Below are 15143 nucleotides of genomic sequence, written 5' to 3'. Positions count from 1 at the left end.
ATATTTTTTTTAAGATTCCACTGAGGTGCCCCAGCACCTCAGCTTCTTCCACAAAACCTCAGCACACTGTACATCAGCCCAACAGGGAACAGAGAAGCTGGTAGTGCTAACATGCAGAGAAATTTATGCACGTTCATTTCTTCAGGATGTTCATGTTCTTCAGGAACAGCAGGGCTGCCTGGAAACAAGCTTCTTTTCTTGCCTTTGAAATGGCACAACATCAATAGACCAACAACAAAACACTAGGAACACAGGCCTAGAAATTCTCTGTAAGTATTACACAACTGCCCTTGAAAAAGAAATCAAGAAAGCAGTCCTAAGTCTGCAGTCCAAGCTCAACACAAAATAAGGCAGAGCTTATAAAATACATTCCTTTAAAGATCTGTGCAAATGGGTTGGTTCCAAAATTTGTACACATATATAAGGAAAAGGTGGGTATGGTATTCATGTAAGGTACAACTCCAGCTTGTAACTCATTATATATATATTTAGTATCAGATTTTAATGTCAAATTGATAAGAAGCATATTCTTTTTTGAGACGTTTTGGACAGACAAGAAACAGTTGATCCAGAACTTGGAAGCCAGATGCACTTGAAATCAGCAGTAGGGTTTTGGTAGTGGAGGGGCTGCAGCACCTCAGAACAGGGTAAAACTGCCCCATCAGGAACTGAGAGTCAGACAGGGCCGTGGCGGGTGGGGAAGTCCCCAGTGGAGGAAACCAATGAGAAAGGAGGAGGAGCAGCAACACAGGTACCACCACACACTGACCTCCACCTCTGGGAACGTGCCTTGCTGTCCACCGGTGTGAGCAGTGTGCCCCTCGGGTGGAGAGTGCTGTGGGGAACGGGCTAACAGGAGAGCTGGAAGGACCCCAGAGTGCTCCTCTGGCTCGGAGGGCAGTTTGGCAGAGCTGAGATGGGTCCCACTTCAGGCCTTGAGGCCTAGGACCCACCCCAAGCATGGGACCCAGAGGAAGCTGCAGAGGGGCTGAGCCCCCATCAGCAATGCCTCAGCGGGGCCTGTGGTACCTGCCCTGGGGACACGAGACACTCTGGTAGAGGAGAAATCAAGGCTGCTGGGCCCCGACAGTTGCTTCAGGCGTGCTGTGATTAGGTAAGAGAGGAACCAAACAGCACATGGCTGGCTGCTCTGCAGGGCAGGGATGGAGTTCCTTGAGGTTAAACCCCGCGATTCAGTCTGCAGGGACAAGGCGTGGGGAGTACAATGAACATAGGTTTGAACAGTTTGATGGTTTTGTGTTTTGTAGGAGCTTGGGGTTGAGTTTCACTGGGTTTTACTGCTGCCCAGTCTACCCCCACGGGCCAGGAGGAATCTGAGGTTATAGTGCACATATATTCAAACACAGACCTTCAGGTTTATTTTTTTCCAATACCAGAATCAGTAATTAAAAGTTTGTTAACTGAAAATGAAATTGATTTAAATTCCTCAACAGAAAAAGTCTTCTCACAACAGCTAGGCAAAATGTTTGGATGAAAATAAAATAATTTAGAGCTATTTCAGTTTATTAAAAGAGAGCACAGGTCAATATATTTAAATCCAACATCTAAAGTTACATTCCTAACCCATATTTAGCAGTATGAATGAAACCCTGTTAGAGGAGAGTAGTCCTATTTTGGGAAGTCTTTATGCACACTTTTTACTTCATGTGAAAAGGAAAGCATTTAAATGATTTCCTGTATCGGGGCCCAATGTACACAGATTTTCAAAGGCACTGGATGTATATCCCTTTGAAGTAGATTCTCACAAAATCAGTGTTAGCTATAAACCAAAATAATGCTGCCCTCTCTTCACAAGAAGTTATATAGACAGTTCAGTGTTGTTTGTAAATGTGCCTTTTAATTAAAACAAACACATTTCACAGCTTAGCAAAAGAAAAAAGCTAGCCATAAAATGCTGATTCATCAGCAGTTGACATCAAGCACCAACTCTTCTTGTCTATAATTTAATTAAGCATGCGAGGTTATATGCATACACATATGTGCCTGCCTACTAGATTTGCTACTCTACTATGCTGATTGTGTATTAAACAGTTATTAAGGAGAGCAATGCCAAGTTTTTATTTAATATGCATTCAGCACCTATCTAACTCAGAAGCTTTGACATTCCCAGGTCTAAGATTCCCTTGCAGGTTACAACCTGTCAAAGCTTCTGTCTTTCATTAAAACCTTTCAGTCTGCCTTCAGCAGCTGCAAAAATATGAATGCAATTACAGGTTAGAAATTAGGATCCTCACCCACAAGAACATTACTGTGGTACTGTAAGAAGGAAGTCTTGCTCAAAAGCAAGTTTTTATTGCTCTACATGAGATCTCCAAAGCAAAACGCTAAATGCATGTGGGACCCTAAAGAAGTTGTAAATCCATTTTACAGAAATCCAACCAAGTGAGGTTAAATATATTCTGAAATAATACACGTATCCCTAATGTGAAAATAGAAGGTAATATAAAGCTATCTTTTCTTTCCTTCCCTGGTAACAATTCTCCTCCCACATTCTAGTGATAGAAGCCAAGAATTGAAGGAATGGAATTCTTGAAAAAGCAACATATAAAACATTTTCAAATCAGCATATTATTAGCATCTATGAATTTATACTTATTCGAAAGTCCTCACATTAATTTCCTATGCAAATAAGACATTTCCTAGACTTGTAAACTAAATAAGCTTTAAAAACTGGAAACAATTGGGGGTTAGGGGTTAAGAGCAGTATTTAGTCCCGGTAGACTCTTCCTCCCCTTCCCAAACCCAGAATTCAGTTCTCATATCATGTACAAACTGAAATTACAGCTCAGAGTGGAAAATTAGGACCTGACCTTGCAAAACAAACAGCCTCCCTTTGAAACATGGCTCGAAGACATGCAATAAACCCCAGCAGTGCTGTCTATAGTGAGGCCTGCAGAACTGCATTGGTATTGCTCAATTAGCTGTGAGAAAAAATGCTAGCAAAAATGGAAAATAACCTAGAACAAATAGATTAGGTCTGGAGATACCAGTCATAATATTTTCTTCCTTCCTGTATTCTCCCAGCCTTACTGCTCTCCTCCCCACCAAGTATTTGTACTAAAAGCAGACTTTCCATCTTCTCTCTTCCCAACTAGCAATCTAAGAGGGAAAAAAAAAGAAAATAAAAAAGAAAAAGATTTACAATCTCTTCACATTCATTAAAAAAATTTTCCAGGCACAATAAACCCTGTGGGCATGGAAAAATATAACAGCATGTCTTCGTCAGGCTTGAGGTTGCTGGAGAATAATCAGTAAAACATGTTCAGAAATCAGAGGAAAAGCATGAAAACATTTCAGAGGGAAAAAATCCAACCAAATGATGCAAAAGGATTGTATTCGGATGGGGGAAGGAAGACTGGGGAAACAGGGCACAGGACTTTTCATGAGTAGAAAGAGTTACTTAATTTGCAGAAAGATCTATTGCAAGCAGCTTTTTCCATCTAATCAATTAGGTGCATGTATTACATGGAGTGAGCAGCTGTGCCTTGCAAAGAACCCCACTGATGTATCTTTTGATTCTGGGAGATCACACACGTTAGCGTATACAGAAGGAAAACTCTGCACCCTGCAACTTTAAAGGTTTCCAAAATAATCACCTGAGCAGCAGAGTTCTTTGTGGTACACTGTACTTCTAACCACATCAGGAACACACATAAAATAGACCAATAAGGATGTGAAGTTGGCCTGGCCAGATACAATGCACAGCTCCTAGAGCAGAGCTGTGTTGTTGAAAAACATCTGAGTTCACATCCTCCCCCAGTTCACCTTGTTTGAAATTTGTGACCATTTCTATGGATAATCTTTCATCTTTATGAACCACAAAGATCAACAAGTTTCAAGTAAACTCAGCTGGTGAAATGCTGTCTGTGTTGGATTTCAACTGTTAGTTGTGAATTCCTGAAGAATTACTCATAGTCACCTTCATGATGCCCTCCTTGGCCCTCTGCCTGCCTCAAGTGCTAACACCCAGCAGGGAGCCAGTGAGCAGCACTGACCCTTTGAGAAACCAGAGAGAAGGCCTACCATAGCCCCTGTGTGGTGTCTTGGGAATTTCCTATGCCCAAAGGATGGAATGGTACTAAAATACACTACAAATTACTGATGGAAAGTTGGTGCTTTGCCAAAGAAATCTGTCATGAAAATTGACAGGTTAAAGACATGCCATGAGCTGACAGTAGCAGCAAAATAACAAAAGTCCTGAAGACAGCGAATTGTTTTTTCATATTTCTTTTTAGCAAATACACAAAGAACAAAATGTGTTTTCATTAAGCTCGTGAAATGGCACGAGGCTTTCCAATTACTCCAGACACTGTAGAAGTTCAATAAGTACTGTGAGTTATCAACTAGAAGAATTGCCATCACCAGCAGACCAAGGATCTTTCTTGTCTTGAGGCCAGAACCTATGTAAGGGAGGAATAATGGTCTAAATATCTAGTAACAGCTATTTGCACCTAAACAACAAAGGTATTGAAGTAGACAGATAAACACAATCTTACCTGAGCAACAAAGCATTGAGATACAGCTCAGAAGAGCTTATGTCAACACTCATTGGGCAAAACTCTTTTCAGGATAATGACAATGAACAGGTTCAAAGTGCTAAAAATAGCTCCAGGTTTTTTTCCTAGTGTGAAGAATTGGAACCAGAATCAACTTCTTCCTCTTGATGGGAAATACACTGTTTTCAGGTAAAATTAGGGTAACTGCAGGTTCCTCCCCACTTTGCACATTGGATTGACACTCCTGCCCGCCCAAAAAGGATAAAAAGCACCCCAGTCATGTCAAAAACCAGTCACCAGCATGATTATATCCTCAAGTCTAATGTAGTTAGTACACTGTGATATGGGCAAAACCAAAACATTCTTCCCACTAATTGCTGCATTACTAGAACATTATAGTATCTACAGTTACACATTATGAAGAATATCACAGACAAACTCAGTGTAAAAGTCCTCACTGTGAAAAATTAAGTCACAGATGAGGAAATGAGTACTCTCCAACCCACATGGTCACGGGTTTTCCGGGAAGCACTTCGAGTCAATTCCCAGTAGAGAAAGGCGTTTTGAAGAATGTAAATCTACTTAAGAGAAATAAATAAGGATGTTAGCTTTGTTTCTTTTGTCCAGGTGAAAGGCAATCCAAAAGGTCTTAAAGTGGCAAAGCTCAGGAAACAGCTGATCTCACCATCTGCACTGGTGAATAACCAATTTACCTTTGTCACCTAGAAGAAAAACGCAGCCTTTTAGTCAAAAACGCAAATCTTAGGAAGGTTGAAGAAATGAAGAAAAACATTCCAATCCGAAGATAATGATCCATCCAAACAGGACCAAATAGAAAATGGCCCGTCCTCACTGCTATGTTAATTCAAGTATTGCCTCAGCCTACGCCCACAGACAAATCCTCTGCTTAAAACAAACGGTACTTTAACTCTGAGCGAGCTGCCCCAGCAGCACAGCTCAAACACGGGGGATTCTTGCCCTGCCAATGTAGCAAGGCCTTAGCTAAGGCATATCACTAACCTGGTCACCACTGCACAGCTATAAGAACATTAAAAAAGGAGGAAAATAAACAACCCACAAAAAAAGGGCCACACTGAGTCAGACTACAGATCATCTACCCAGTTCTCCTGCCTCTTAGCAGTGGCCAAGATAAGAATGTTACAACAGGGCAGGCACGGAGGGAGCAGTGCTTCTCCAGAACACTCCCTTAGCTGCCAGCAACAGCAGCCTGGGGATTTCCTGAGCCAAAGGTGGTGGTTTTGCACTTAATAATCCTCTGTGAATTTTTTCATCAGTGCAACAAAGCAAACTGAATAATCCTTAAGTGGAAAGATAACTTAAGGAACTCAAAAAGCCACAAGAAGAAATAAAGGTAAAGGACTGGCAGGCAGAGTTAGAAACTCAGCTGTCCCTGGCAGGAAGAAAAAAAGAAAACCCTTGCACAAAACTTTTGTCAAAGTTTTATATCATCCACTACCCTTCGAAAATCAAGAGTTTCTCAACAATTTTTCTTTTTCAGTTCATACAATTGAAAGCTAAGAATCTTACAGGCAGAGCTATTACTCAAAAGTTCAAACATATCAATTAAGAATGTAGATTCTCTTACACTGGGAAGAGCCCAAATGATGGGGTTTTTTTCATTAAAATATTTCAAAAGGATAATTATTCTTTTGCAAACTCAAATATTTAGGGTGATCCTAACTTAGCTGGCGAGCCATTATGCTTTGGTTGGACTTCAGCACAGTATTTACCATTCTGACAATATGTAAAAGGAAATGAAAGCTTTCTCATGTTTTCCAGGCCTACAGAGTCTAACAGAACTCTGTGATTTAAGAGAACAGCAGTGATTTGATACAGCTGTGCTAGACTGAAGCCATAAACGTGTAACAGGGCACAGCTCTTTTCCAATTTCAGAAGCTTCCTTGATTTCTTCTCAACATAATGCTTTTCAAGAAGCAGACCAAGAATAAGTGTTTTCAAGTATTTTTATTTACTTTTTTTTTCTAGACACTCCCTAACAGCAGAGAGGATGAGATCAGTAAACGCAAACCTAGTCCTGACTACTGATGCTAGAAATGTGGGTGCCATGAAGCTCCTGCTAAGCTGCTGTGTTTGCTCTGTTGTGTCACTGTCCTATCACATATCAACAAACCTTAAGATGTGCTCTGTCTCTCCAGCTCTAGGAAGGAGAAAGCAGCTGTCCTTTCACTGCTTGCTAAAATTTCTGGACTGAAGAGATTGTGTTAATAGTGTAGCAAGGTAGAGGTAAAAAAATAAAAAGAAAAAAGGTTGTACCATCATCAGGGAACAATTTTATTATCTCATTCTCCTACCCGCTGCTGATTTCCAAATCTACAATAATTTGTACTGACAGGATTCCTGCCAATTCAGGACAGTATTAGTTAATACTCATTTCCCTCTGGTTCTTCATGAAAAAGATACCAGCAACAATAAGAACACCACTGCTAGCTACATTCCTAACTGCAGAATGACTTCAGTAAGTAAATTAACATTTTAAAAATTATAATTCAAAGAACCAAACTTTTTCAATATATAACTCCCAAATACTGGATGGCTTGACACCTGCAACAGACGACAATTTTTACTCATTATCACATCATAGTGGATTTCAAGATCCTAATGTTAACTAATTCTTAATAACTCCAGAAAAAAAGTAAAGTTATTTTCATACTGGCCAAAAATTATCATTTACAGCATTGCTATCACTATTTGATTTAAGCATTATCTGAGTATTGAATTATTAGCAGTACTAATTTAATGCGAAACGATAGGGTGCAGTACAAAACTAGCTCTCCACAATACAGTAAACAACTGCTCCTTAAATGCGTTAATTACAAGTTCTTACTTTCCCTCCCTGTCAAACCTAGCTGACACCATCAGTCCTGCTGATTTCAGTAGGACTATCACACAAGAAGGAATGTGCAGATCTAGACCCTTCCATCCCGATTTATGAGAAAGAAGCACGAGTCTAAGCAGGAATTTAACACTTACGCTTCCACAGTTGTTCTTACAGTCTGTTCCTCACCATCTTCATCTGAACTGCTACATGTGGCATCAGAGTCCAGGTCCTTCTCCACGCGAGACAGCAGCCCTCCAGTAGACAGTGCAAACCCCCGGATTTCACCTGGTGCAATGGTAACTCCGTTCTGTACGTCCACACTCAAACTACTCTCCAAAGTAGTTGCATTGTTTTCTGGCCAACCTTCAGTGCACCTGAGGGAGTTACTGCTCAAAAATCTGGTTGGCTCATGGAAAAACTTCATTCTCTGAAGCTGATGTTTCACAAAGCATTTCAGCTGCTGATCACAGTGCTTGATAACATGCTTTGCCAGGAGCATTTGTAAACGCTTCTGAGTTCTTTTGGCGCGACTGATTTCCATTTGTTGCTTAGTGACACACTGGAGTAAGCGAGCATACACCTCCTCCTGGGCGCAGCTCAAAATCCCTTCTGAAGGCCCGTGAAGAATTTGGTATAATAAATCCCCTTTTATTGTTTCAGCGCAGACTTCCAAAGCCCTACCCAAAAACCCATTCTTCTTGTACCATTTACCATTTAAAAGTTGCATTTCTTCTGCATTACTGGATTCAGTTACATTTGAATCTGAGAGTCTCTGTGTTCCTGCTAAGTTCGGAGATGTGGCCTCTGAAAACATTGCCCCTTTGACCTGTTGCTCAGGTTCTGAGTGACTAATCTGACCAAATGATGTGTCACCACCATTATGTAATGACTTTCTCATCTTGGAGCAGCCAGGCTCTCCTGCTTTCATTTGCTTACCAGTTTTGTTGCTAAACGCAGAATTTGTACTCATTAACAAGATAGACTGATAGCGCTTGGAGGCTGGTGGGGAACCAAAATGCTGTACACTGAAGATATCATTCCTGAGGTTGGGCTCAGCAGTGGGGAACCCCAGGACTGAGCAAGTAATCTGTGCGATGGAGTCCTCTTTTATCTTCTCTTCCACTGCTCTGGAATTTTCCATGCACAAAGCTGTATCAGACTCCATAGCTCTAGAGGACAAAGAAGGTGACAAGTGGATACCATGATCTTTTGTTGCTGCCTCTCTGAGGGCTGGTGTCATTACATCTACAGTAGGTAGTTTACAGCAAACCTGAAAATAACATGGGCCATGTAAATTTTCTCATTTTCATGACACAGTACAAATACAACTACACTCTTAGACATTCCATTCTTTCAACATTTCATCATTATTCAAAGATTCCATAAAAAGGATGTTATCTAAAGAACACAGACTACACTCCCTCCCAAGTCAAAGAAGAACACTCTCTTTTTATTTCATTCAGAGTTTTTCCATGTGCAATGAAAGCCTTTACCTCTCAGGGGAGTAACTGTTCATACCTCATTTTATTTCTGATCCTATCAGTCTGAGAAATAAGACTCAAAAGTTCAGGACTGCCATCTCACCTTGCCCAAACTGAAAAACACGACCATGAACAACATGACTGGCACTACTGGGAGAAACATATTTACTGTAAATCTATATAAAGAAAGCATTTGATTAATTATTATATATTCTCACAAATACACACTAGAAACCAATCATCAAGGTTAATGCTTTCAAAACACAGAACTCTAAGCTCTAAATGTTTTCTAAAAAAAATAAAAAAAATCTTTCCCATGCCTTTGTATCCAGTTTTTTATTCATCAGGCACTGTCTGTGCAATTCAAACAAAATATTTTTCATAACAATTTGAGAAAAGACATTTTTCTTTACAAGTCCTTTTGCCTGTGGTTTGCCATTAAATGAAGGATTCCCAGACTTTGAGATCAAAAGACCAGCTTCAACCTTCACCCCTTCTTGCCAGCAGCTGTGCTGCCAAGTCATACTGCATCTGTTCCACAGCCTACACAGCGGGAATCACTGCTTTACACTGTACTTACAGCTTTGTTTAGGAGATGGTTAAAGAAGCCCAGTGAATGATTTAACTGAACATGGCCTGCAGAAGACTGAAAGATAAGTTACGGTCAGGTCTTTGTTAAGAAGCTAGAGACAAAACCAAAAACAGTAAGAGAGCAGTAGCAAATGTGAGTGTAGCGCAGTAATGCCACAGTAAATTCTCTGTTGAACCACTGTACTGTTTGTGCAGCACTTCCACTGCACCACTTTTAATGTCTCCAGTTTCTCTGATCTCCACAGCAACTGCCTAGCTCAGCAATTTTTAATGCACAGATCTCACAAGGGGTCAATGATTCCAAGACTTAAGGTCCACATATGGACCTTAAGAAAAGCAAACTCCTTGTCTGAAGCCTTATCTTGTTTATAACTACAGACTTTTTACACTGAAGATGTGAAAATTAAAGGGAGATATGGAAACCTAAGGATCTGAGAAGTACCAGTCTGGAAACTTGCTCCTTAACTCTCAAAACATGAAGAAAAACAGAGAGCCACATGCTCCAGCACTGCCTTACCTCTCTTGGTATGCTGTATTCACCTTTCATTCCTCCACACGTACTTCAATCATGAGGTTCTCATTCTCCGTACATCACCTATCCAGCATCACCGGGACCAAGTTTGGTGGTCACACTGCTAATCCTAAATGATACTACTAAAATCCCCGGGATTTTAACCTTTATCAATAAGCCAATAACTTCAGCCTACCGAGGAATCAGAACAAAGCCCTCCCAGTGGACAGCTGTTCAGGAAGAGCCCCGTTCTAGGATCAGGAAATGCACTGATGAGTGCTGGACCCTGAATCCTAAAGGCTCTGATGACTCGGTAATGCTCTCAGCATCTGGTTAACTCATGGCTTTGTGTCTTTCCATTCTTGTAAAAGCCAGCAGGCCCAAGATTTTTAAATCCAGAGGAGTATGGATTCAGACACTTATGCCTGCCTGCCCTCAGCATATGGCAAATAACTGTAGTAAGTCAGAGCAATTTAACACAGCTAAAACATAAGGGGGAATGAAGGGAAGCCCACAGTTCCTCTGTGGGGTTACTTTGAGCTCAGGAGTCCCCGTGTTTGATTTGTCCCTTGGAATGTCAAGAACCTCTCCCAGAAGAACATCAGCCTGGTATCTACATACACTGAGCAACCAGTTTATAACTGTTCAGGTTTACTGTCCACATCCCTTAGTCTGAGTGGTTTAACAGGCAAAGGTTGCTACTCCTGAAAATCAGAAAACATTTACATTGAGCAGAGCTGCTGCTCAAGCAAACAAGAAGTTTGGAGATGTGGAAGACATACCTGTATGAAGATGGAGAGGCTATTCAAAAAACTGGCAGCACAAAAATTACACAGTACTGTGTTTTAACTTGATCATATTCCCTCAAATATCACATACCCTTCTGGTACAGTTTCAAATTTCCAAAACTGCAATGCATACCATTAGCAATCTTTTTTCTTTGTTTTTTGTTTAGTCTGGGGGACTTCTTTCCCATTCTTTTAGGGGAAAGAGAGGAATAAATCAAAGTACCATCAAATGGAACCACAAACAGTAAACTAAAGAGCTCTGACAAAACACTAACTAATTAGGAGTGCCTGACAGAAGACGCTTAAATTACAATATAGCTAAAAAATAAATAAAATGCTTTTGAATAGGGAAATCGCTGAATTAACCCCTTGCCCAGCAACTTGCAATCCTCACAAAATGTTTCTGCCCTGAGGACAGTCATGTGAGACATTCAGGTGTGTTCACCTCATTTCAGACTATAGACTAAGACTACATAAAAGCTGTTACTGTTCCCGTCTCCCGTTCTTGGTATTTCTCCAAGAAGTTCATACACACGCACAAAAAGTCATTGACATATGAGCAAAACAAAGAATCAGCTGCAAAAAAATTATAAACAAATTTTAGTACAAGTACTTGGCTCGGCAAGAATTGTACAATTTTCATTTTGACACATTTTATTTCATTTTGGCAGAAAGCTGCAAAAATAATTTCACTCCACCCTTATTGGAAGTGAGTTTCCAGAGCAAAACCTACTATCTTTGGGGGGAAAAAAATAGAGATGAAAGCACAGAGGGAGGGAAGACAAGTACTGCAAAATGGTATTCTGGAAGAGACTGTATTTGCATTCTGCAAAAAGCTTTTTTGTCATAGGTAAACCATTTCAGGAACTTTTTCCATTGTGCACTAGTTGAGGTTTCAAAACCAGAACAGCTGAAATGCTACTAAACTGGCAAACAGTTTGCCTTTCATCTGCTGAATACACACTCCACTTAAAAGACTAAAAAGTATTGCAGAAAGAAAAGCTGATATTAAATAAGTACTGGGGAAGGGAAGAAACAAGTACCAGACATGCACAGTACAGCAACTGATGTTTAAAGTGACTTTATGCTTATCCTCCCTTAATGCCTTAATTACCCAGGAGGACATAGCTGGGAACTGCAGTTTATCACAGCCCGACCCCGCACCCCGGTTCCTTCTCTCACCACACCTACAGGTCCCTAAGCCCTCAGTGACTCCTACTCCTCTCTCTCTCCTCTCCCCCTGCTACCTTTGCTGATTTCTTAGTCCTCATTTCTGCCTTATACCCTTCCCTACCAGGTTTACCTCACCAGAATTTGCCTAAATCCTGAAACTAGTGTGTTCGTGTTGGCGATTATTGCTCCCTATTAAAAGAAACACAACAAAACCACCCACAAACCTGCCAGCACTCAGGGTGGCATTCTCTCCCTTCCCAGCTTTTGTTTATGGTCCTTTCACTTTTTGACTTCCCCCCTTGCATAACACTATCACTTTGGTTACACAACACTGCAGACAATGTTCTGGGGGATTTTTGCTTAGGGAATGGATTGCTTTGTCTTCCAGTGGATTTTTTGTTTGTGATCTTTTTGTTTCCAATGACAATAAAACTCCACTTGCATGGGCCTTTGTAAGGCTCCTCTGTACCAGCTTTCACTCCTTGTAAATTGAGTCATCTTTCCTCATCCCAAACACCTGAAATTTTCTTGATAGTAATGAGATTTCTGGAGACTAGGGTAAGATTCTTATATTTCTTATTTCCTTTTGCTTTGAAATTCAAGGGCCTACAAAGAACACTTCAAATTAATATGGCTATTTCCAGTTTACTCACAGATTAACAGTGTTTCAGATAAGCCAACTTCCACTGTTTTTACCTTGTCTAGAAGGCATTCCAAAAGCAAAGACAAGATCCTGGCAACAGACAGCATCTGGTGAAACACCAGAAAACTAAGCTCAGCAAGAATGCTCAAAAATACTCTATTGCAATTTTCAATTTCGAGAGGCTTTAAGGCCTCTTAGAAATAACCTGCAGAACAGACAGCGCTACACAAGCAAGCTTGATCTGCCCTCAACACAACTGACAGAACCTGGTTTCCTACAGCTTTGTGCTGTTTGCCCTGTAATCCCTGGCTCCTCTTGGAAAGCCTTCCTGATAATCACAGGACAAAAATAAAGTGCTCTGGCAGACAGGCACTACTGCGGCACTGCCTCAGCCAAGTGCAGTGGGCGGGACTGACCCTGCCCAGCTTCTCCAAGCCTTGCCTGGCGGGAGGCATCCCCTGGGTGTGCTTTAACTACCGCTCCCACTTTTCGTTAAACCTACAGGACCATAGTGATTTCTCAGAACAGAGAGAACAGCTCAGTAGCATAGTCTGCATTTCCTCACAGAACAGTTTGCAGCAACTACCGCAAAAGAGATATTGGTCCCACCGGGCATGTCCTCGTTAGAAGTATCAAAGGAAAAGGAAAGGAATCCATATTTAACACACCTGGGGCTAGCCTTTAAAAAAAAAAAATCATCTCAGTAGGCAGCTTTTATTTTCAGTTCAAAAGCAGCCCAGTTACTCATGACATGTATTTAAGCATTTTAGTATTTTGTTCTATTAATAGATTGGAAGAAAAAAACATAAACCCAAACAGGATTATGCAGGGAGTCTCAACTTTCAGCAGCACTCACTGTGTAGGCACAACTATCCAGACAAAACTCCAAACTCCAGTTTTGTACACTCCAGAAGATATAAGCACAAATTCCTCCTCTTTGGCCAAAAACCAACACAACAAAACACACATGCACACACCCCCTAAAAAGGATCTCTCTTTGAACACCAAGAGAAACCCATTTAAGACAGACCACCCAGTTCCAGTCATAAAAAAAACATCAAAAAAAGGATGTACTTCAAGTGGAACTCATTAGAATTCATTTATGATAAAATCCGTGACTCGGGGTTGTTTTTCTCTCAGTTCATGACTGCTTCCAAACAGAGAATCGGGTGTACCTCTCAAGTTTACTACCACAGCATCAACTAATTCCCGTTCAGTCTATAGTACCATTTACAATGTAACATCTGAAGTAATTTCAACATATGTTAAACACTTCTTGTATTACAACAGGTGCATCTGTAAGTAGGTTGTACATATGTCTCTAACAAATATCTGCAGTACTTTCCAATCCATCATAAAGTCCATACCAACATTTCAGTTCTCCTTTTGAATTTCAGCCTTTGAGGAGAGGGCCATAAAACCCGGTCTTAAACAAAAGACACTCAACTCTTAGACATTAATTAAGATGACTGGAATTTATACTCCCCAGAACATTTCCCAGGATTTCATAACATGGACTAATAAGGCAGGAGAGTCCTAAGGCACATAGACTGCTTTCTGAGGTAGTACATCTACCAGGCTTTATCTGGTTTAATTTTTACTCTTTCCTTTTTATTAAAGCAAGCAGAAAAAGGAAGTATTTGCCTTTTGACAAAAAGCACGCTGTAATAATTTGGATTTCTTTTTTAATTGGCTTCCCATTGGTGAGGGGTATGGAATACCTCAGTCATTGCTACTTTTTTTTTTCTGTGAGACACTTCAGAATTTTGCAAGCAGGGAGCTTGCAAAAAAGCGCATGGAAAGGCTTGCTCAAGATCACACAAGAAATCTGAAGGCAGGTTGGGGGACACACCTGGATCTGAGCTGCTCCCTAGAGCTTTCCTAACTACTTTATATCAAGTATCCAGCTCTGTAAGCGGTCTGCAGTCTGGGAAGTCTCGGCTAGGGTTACTCCGAGGCAAAGGAATCTCTGTCGGTCGGTTGAGGTTGATTGTCAGAGAGAAGTTTTGATCCAGGATTTAAATCCCGGGTGGGACACTCGTGGCGGGCGTGGGTAACCCCGCCCCCTCCCGCGCGGGCCCCGCCCCCGCCTCAGCGCCACCGGCTCCGCCCCGCCGCGCGCACGGACCGTTACCACCCCGCCCCCACTCCGCGCATGCGCACCCGCCACTCCCGCCGCGGGAACCAACCGCCGCCCGGCCTCGCCGCGCCTCCGCCGCCTCGCCGCGCCTCGCCGCGCCCCGCAGCCCCTCCGGCTGTGCCCCGCGGAGCCCCGCGCTTGCCTCTGCACCCGGCAGGTTCTCCGCAGCGGCGCCGCCACCGCCGCCTCTAGCCCGCGCGGCGCGGCACCCGGCGCGGCTCGCACTGCCGATGTTGAAGAGTCCGCGCCCAGCAAAAGCGCAGCGCGGCGGGGCGGAGTGTCCCTCGCTCCTCAGGGGGAGGAGCGCGGCCAATCCGGGGCGCCGGGGGGCGGGGCCTTCCGCCATTGGCGGGTCCCGCCTGACGCGCAGATGGCGCTCCCCCGCCCTCCCGCCCGCCCGCGCCGGGGCTGTGAGGGAGCTGAGGGGATAGCGCTGTGC

At 42.2% G+C, this 15143-nt stretch overlaps 2 protein-coding genes across 9 annotated transcripts in view; both read right to left on the bottom strand.

Moving 5' to 3' along the window:
* The window catches only part of KANSL1L (KAT8 regulatory NSL complex subunit 1 like), a 59528-nt gene extending 44539 nt beyond the window's left edge, over window positions 1-14989 (bottom strand). For 3 of the 8 annotated variants that reach the window (XR_003546507.2, XM_027751959.2, XM_039381346.1), the window contains exons 1-2: window positions 14847-14962; window positions 7530-8647 (exon numbers count right to left, since the gene is read on the bottom strand). Coding sequence is in view for 7 of the 8 variants with exons in the window: in XM_027751959.2 (XP_027607760.2) it covers window positions 7530-8617 (1088 nt within the window). In the remaining variant the exon portion in view is untranslated. Of the gene's footprint in view, window positions 1-7529; window positions 8648-14416; window positions 14589-14727 lie in introns of those variants that run through there. The other 5 variants (XM_039381347.1, XM_039381350.1, XM_039381349.1 and 2 more) reach the window with 5 other exon arrangements.
* On the bottom strand, window positions 14583-15050 carry LOC120323248 (alanine and glycine-rich protein-like). The gene has a single exon (XM_039381325.1). It carries the CDS (start codon window positions 15048-15050, stop codon window positions 14583-14585), a length of 468 nt encoding a protein of 155 aa, XP_039237259.1.
* Between the last annotated feature and the right edge of the window lie 93 nt (window positions 15051-15143).

Source organism: Pipra filicauda, unplaced genomic scaffold (genome assembly GCF_003945595.2).
Source record: "Pipra filicauda isolate LSUMZ 115617 unplaced genomic scaffold, ASM394559v2 scaffold21_size4447388_pilon, whole genome shotgun sequence".
NCBI lineage: Eukaryota > Metazoa > Chordata > Aves > Passeriformes > Pipridae > Pipra > Pipra filicauda.
Note: the sequence above shows the minus strand (reverse complement) of the source record. Positions and strands in the feature narration are given on the sequence as shown.

Excerpts from the sequence above, each read along its gene's own strand:
- LOC120323248 (XM_039381325.1), bottom strand. The coding sequence starts at position 15,050 with ATGGCGGAAGGCCCCGCCCCCCGGCGCCCCGGATTGGCCGCGCTCCTC.